Source organism: Corylus avellana, chromosome ca6, assembly GCF_901000735.1.
Source record: "Corylus avellana chromosome ca6, CavTom2PMs-1.0".
Lineage (NCBI taxonomy): Eukaryota > Viridiplantae > Streptophyta > Magnoliopsida > Fagales > Betulaceae > Corylus > Corylus avellana.
In genome coordinates this window covers 6,830,010-6,836,428 of record NC_081546.1, presented here as the reverse complement: position 1 = coordinate 6,836,428, position 6,419 = coordinate 6,830,010, and the positions used below count along the sequence as shown (strand labels likewise).

The window sequence follows — 6,419 nt, the reverse complement described above, 5'->3', positions numbered from 1 at the left end:
AAAAACACTTTAATAAAGATAAAAAAAAAAAAACGCTTTTCTTCAAAAAAATATTTTAACAGCCATGTGATCTAACACGATACGAATTTCGGTGTTGAATTCAGAGAAATGTACCAAGTTTGACGAAACGGGTTATTGGGGAAAGTGTGATTTGTTTCGTGATTGGGTCAATTTGATTAGTGATTAGTACTTATTTTAAAAATCTAAAACGGTAAAAGGTCCATGCAACGTTGGACCAACCGAATCAAATCCCATTTTGGACACGCCCAACAGTGACATCAAACGGTACAAATATATCTAGATGTGGGTCATGGGTCATGGGTTATGGGTCATATTCCCGAAGAAGAAACTTGTTGGCGAGGTGAGAAAGAAAGAATCCCATGTGACTTGAGGGCTGAGAGTTTGACGCCGCTTCCGGTGTCCGGTAAAAAAGGAACCACACTGGTCCCACTCCCCGCACCTCCTCAACCCAAACGACTTTTGCATTAAAAGGCTGTAAAAGGTCAACTCTGCTTCACTGTCCCCAACTAAACTTTTTTTTTTTTCGTTCTTTCTCCGATTTTACCGAGTCAAGAATCCAACGGCTAATCACGACCTTTTGACCTTATCCTCACTCTACCTTCATCATTTTACACGGTCTCCAACCGGTTTATCTCGTCTAGAGGACCCCCACCGCAGAGGAGCGGTCAATATCTTTGCCACGTGGAAGGACAGAACTGGCGGGTTTTGTTTGACGGCAGATAAAGAGAAGCGACAGGTCAGTGGCCCTTTGCCTTGCGTTGGGAGGGCATCAGTTTGACTCGAATCCTCTTTTCCGCTTTTTGCTTTCCTAGTCATCATTTTCCCATATTCTTCAACAACGATCTAATCCGACTTTGTTGTACTATAAATTTTTTATTTTTATTTTTATTGTTCGACAGCCAGTCCAGAAGGGTCAAGGTTTGTTAATGGTGTTGGGGAAATTAATGGCTGTGGAGCTGATGTTGGGGTATGGAGGGGGCAACAGCACTCCGGCAGGGAAGATTGAAGAGGACGCTTTTGCCGTAAAGGAAGCCGCGTCTGCTGGGATTCAGAGCGTTGAGAAGCTCATGAGATTGATGTCTCAAGAACAATACCAGGAGGCCGTCGCTGATTCTGCCATTAACAAAGCTTCTATGGAGGTTGGCGCTGTTGCGGATGTGGCTGTCGACAGGTTCAAGAGGGTAATCTCTCTGCTAGATAGAAGAAGAACCGGCCACGCCCGGTTTCGCAGGGCTCCTGTGGCGCCTCCTCCTCCTCCTCCTCCTCCTCAGCCTCAGAAAACTGAACCGGTTTCCGCTTTTAAGGTTTATTGTCCGAATCCCACACCGATTGTTCGCATCTCTCCGCTCCCAATCCATCCTCAGCCTCAGACCTCGGAGAGGAAGGATGCAGCCGCGGCGACGAGCATCAATTTCTCGCCTTCGCCGCCGATTTCTGCAGCGAATTCCTTCGTGTCGAGTTTGACAGGGGACACGGAAAGTTTGCAGCCGTCTCTGTCGTCCGGGTTTCAAATCACGCACGTGTCCCAGGTGTCGTCAGTCGGAAAGCCACCTCTGTCTTCCTCGTCTCTGAAGAGGAGATGTAACTCGATGGACGGCACGGCAGCCCTCAAGTGCGGCTCGTCTTCTGCCCGATGCCACTGTTCCAAGAAAAGGTTGGTTCATCGTTGTAACCACTTGGGAAAGATGTTTGGTTTGATTTTTGAAACTGAACACCATCTTGATTTTATTTGTTTGAGCAGGAAATCCAAAGTGAAGAGAGTGACCAGAGTCCCTGCAATCAGCCCGAAGATGGCGGATATTCCGCCCGATGAGTATTCCTGGAGAAAATACGGCCAGAAACCTATCAAAGGTTCTCCGCATCCAAGGTGTGTTTATGTCTGGTGCCCACTCCCTCTTTCTTATGACTCCTCTGTTTTTGTTTCCTGTTTTTGAAATTCACAAAAATATAAAATATTCTCAAATAAAAATCATTGAAAAATTGGTGCTTGACACTCTGTTTCAATATTCATCTCAGATTAAACTTCAATTTTTTTTTTTTTTTTCATGGGCAATTAACCTTCAATTAGTTGACCTTTCAATTTAACCCATTCCCCCGATCCGGATCCCTTCCGGTTGGAGAGAAATTAAAGATTTTTTAATTGTTAATTGTAATTTTTCATTTTAGATCGTGGGGAGAAATTAAAGATTTTCTAATTGTTAATCGTTATCTTTCATTTTAAATTTAATGGTCTATAAAATTATTTTAACATCGATAAAATAAAAGTGAGCATATACAAAAGCAGCTAACATTTTATAAATCATTAAATTTAAAATAAAATGCTACAATTAATTAAAAAATCTTAAAATTTTCCTTAATCAGAGGAGATCTCAATTCCCCATTCCCCTATCACTTGCCTGTAGGGGTGCAATGGCAATTTGCCATTTAGTGTCAGTTTTGTGTTGAAACAATTAACTCTTTTATTTAATTGAGTTTGATAATTTAATTTTTATTTATTAATTTTATATTGGGTTCATAAAAAATGTCAAACTTTATTAAGTAGAATAAAAATCAACTTTTTGTGTATGAGTAATAATAAATGTCATGTTTGTGTATATTTAAAATTAATGTAATATTGTAATTTTTAAAATTATCATTAAATTTGTGATAAATTATTATTAAATTTTAATTAAATGATAATGATAAATTTTAGAAGTATGAGAAGGATAAGAGTATCTTGAGACTCAATAGTTTTGGTTGGTGTGTTAAATGAGTCGCTGACGAGTTTTGTGACTTGTGAGAATTGCAGGGGATATTACAAGTGTAGTAGCTTGAGGGGTTGCCCTGCACGGAAACACGTGGAGCGTGCTCTGGATGATCCGACGATGCTGATTGTGACCTACGAGGGCGATCACAATCACTCTGATCACTCCATCACGGAAGCAACGGCAGCTCTTGTCCTGGAATCATCCTAGTCGATCCGATCCACTCATCCAAAGGCCCAAAAGATTAGTGGGTATGTTCGGAATTGTCAGCATCGACGCTTGGGTTTGTGTACTTGTGTAGTAGAAGAAGAAGAAGAATAGTTAGCTCCTTTATACAAAATAGGATTCCTTTGTTTTCTTCTTTCCTTTCACCCCTTCAAAACTTTGTTTAGATAAAAGAAAGAATAGGCGAGCGTAAAGATGGTGGATTTTTGTGGGGTTAATCATGCAACTAGTACTGTTTCGTTTTTCTTTTAACTTTTTAAAGTTATTATACTCATTAGAGTTTTGCTTTTATGATTAATTGTTCCAATTTCCACTACACACATTTTTTTATGAAAAAGAAAAAGTTGCAATCAATGGGCAGGCTAGAATTTTGAAATTCCTTATAATGACTCGTATCAGAGCATTTTTCACCAAAAAACATTATCAGAAACAGAGCCTTTAAGGTTGAGCATGTAAATTGAGGGGATAAAAGCTTTTCCAGAAGATCCCTATTTTGAGGGAATTCACCATCCCCACTTGAGCTTTGTTTGTTTTGATATGGTTCATAGCAAGATTGAACCTCAAAGATGAGTAAAGATGCTTCTCCTATTCCTCTTGGCTCTTCTGGCTCATGCAGGGGTCACTTAGACCCCCAAGAGAGTGTGAGATTGTAAGTTGTATAGAAACAACACACTTTCAAACACTCCAGAATTCCTGGAACAGAAGCTTACCACATCAGACAAACAACAAAAAACATCCATCAACCAAAAGAAACACAACCAAACCAATACAATACAGTTTTCAAAATTACAGCAGCTACATTCATTCTGCAGACTGCAGCAAAGTTTATATTTCTGAGATTCCCCAACTTTTACAAAGCTCTATATTTTCTTGTGCCCCCTGTTGAACCTTCCTGGAGCCATAATCCCAACTCTCATCTCCCAAGTGATACACTGCAACAACTTTCATCTTTCTGTCTTTCCATTATTGTATCCCCATTTCAGAATATCTTCCCTAGCAGTAGGATAATCATCAATTAAACACTTAATTCATAACCTCCCTCCAAATCATTTTACCAAAACCACAAGCAAAAAACAAGTGATCCCTCCCCTCAATGCAACTCCTACAAATCCAAGCACATTACTACTACATTAAATCCCCATTGCATAAATCTTCCACCCGTATTTAAACTATCCCTCATAGCCGACCAAAGAACAAACGCATGCTTTTGGGATGGCCAATGAATACCAAACTACATTTGTTAAATCACTACTTTTTCTAAAAGCTTAAACTGATAAGAAGAGATAAATTTAATCATTTAATCATTACCTTAACACTCTCTATCACATATGAGGTCAAACTCTCTTTTAATAGATAAGGACCAACAAGTAAAATATTTAATCTAAATATAGGTGATTTGACGGAGTCAAGATTCGATCCCAGAACCTTTAGCTCTAATACCAATACCATGTTAAATCACTAGTTTTCCTTAAAGCTTAAGCTAGTAGTAGACCTATGTGTCTAATGTTAAGCTACCTGAGGATCCTGCTAATCACATAGCCAGTAGCTTCTAGTTTTCATTATAAGTTTCTTCATGGAATCATCGATCCTAATCGTCATGTGGATAAAAGTTAGAATTAAAAGGGCCTAAAATTTGAGATTTCGACATTGAACTTTTAATAATTCAAAATTATGATTATAAAAGTCATCATACTTCGAAGGGTAAGTGAAATTTTGCAAAAAAGAAAAAAGAAAAATCTGAAATCTTAACCAATGCTGATTCTCAATGACTAAGAGGTAATTGGGTGGGCTAAGCATCGAATATTGGCATGCTACTTCTCTACTGTTTCTGTTTCTCACAGCTGGCCCATGCTATTGGGTAGAACCGGGTAAGACTGGGTCGGTTGAAAGGCCCATTAGAATGTGGATCAACAAACTATGCTCGTTCACCGTTCACTGTTCACTGTTCAGTAAGTCAGGTAAAGACAAAAAAAATTAAAAAAAAAGTTAAGTAAAAGACAACCTCAAAAGATTAAAATAAAAAAATAATTTATGTCACTTTCTGCAGCGACATAATTGTGCGTGTAAGTGTAATTACCATGCACCACAATCACTCTTTTCTTCGTCGGTGTCGTTTTAAACTTATTTACGGTCTTTGAATAATAATAACACGGATGGTTAGGTGTGGTTTTAAACTTTTTTACGGTCATTGAATAATAATAACACAAATGGTTAGGTGTGGTTTTTAACTTTTTTAAGGTCTTTGAATAATAATAACACGGGTTGTTAAACTAACACATTCTATATTATTATTATTATTATCTTAGGCTGTGATTAGTATCTTATGTCACCTATGTATTTTTTGGTGCTTAAAAGAAGTTCCCTAAGGCCGCATAGCGAAATCGAAAGATATGAACTTTGAAGCAAATACAGGTATATGAGTTTTATTGCGGTTAGAAGTAATACAACATAATATTCAGCAAGATAACAGACTAAATAGAACAAAAAGGATTGACATAATTATATTTGCTTGAAATACAAGCGTGCAAGCACGGAAAATGGTAGTAATTTATAGACTATCAATGAATTGATAGACCATGGACTTGTTTATTCTTATTTTAACCATGTTTTCTAAACTAGAATCATTAATTGAGATAAAATAATTTGACTTATATTGATCAACTCTTCTGATTATTGATTCAAGAGGGTCACTAAACTTTTTGTTTAATTAAGACCACTACTAAATTAAATAGGAGTACATATCTGACCATTGTCTAAAAAGTGTCATAATCCCAGTTTAGATTATGCCAATTATATGAATATACTTGATTTGCAGATATTTTTTCTTCTACCTAATTAACTACCTTAGTTTTATCAAATAAAGTAACATCTATCTTATTTTCGCTTCATAATTTTGCTGTGATGTTTCTCTCTATTGGATTGTTCAAAACCTCTGACTAAAATACTTATAAATTTCTTATTTCTTTTTTAATTCTTCAATATGCTCTACACTAGGGATTAGATACATCAGAAAGTTGGACTTCTACTCGATTTGATAAATCATTTCAAATTTTAAAATCTCTTAATTTGGTTCTCTGAACTTTCAATTGCTCTCAATGTGAACCCATCTGTCAGATTTTAAATGTTACATGATGTTTATACCCATAATTTTTGTATAAAATTTCAACTTTACCTTTAATTCTAAAACGTTTTGTATTTAAAAAAAAAAAAAAATTCAGGAATATATTGGTCTTTTTTGACATTTTTAACTGCAAAAATTGATGAAAATGTTTAAATTAATTGTAATTAAAAGTTTAATAGATTAAATTAAGAAATTTTAAAGTTTAAAAGATATTTATTAAAAAAAACAAGTATGTATATCCTCATTCGATGACATATAAAGTTGGCATCTCTGACAATTTTGAACAAAACAATGTGGAAAATAGATGA

At 36.3% G+C, this 6,419-nt stretch overlaps 1 protein-coding gene across 1 annotated transcript; it reads left to right on the top strand.

Moving 5' to 3' along the window:
* The first annotated feature begins 853 nt into the window (after positions 1-853).
* Positions 854-3,281, top strand: LOC132184365 (probable WRKY transcription factor 7). The gene is made up of 3 exons (XM_059597978.1): positions 854-1,675; positions 1,763-1,888; positions 2,810-3,281. The coding sequence occupies exons 1-3, from the start codon at positions 948-950 to the stop codon at positions 2,973-2,975; spliced, it is 1,020 nt and encodes a 339-aa protein (XP_059453961.1). The 5' UTR covers positions 854-947; the 3' UTR covers positions 2,976-3,281.
* The last annotated feature ends 3,138 nt before the right edge of the window (positions 3,282-6,419 follow it).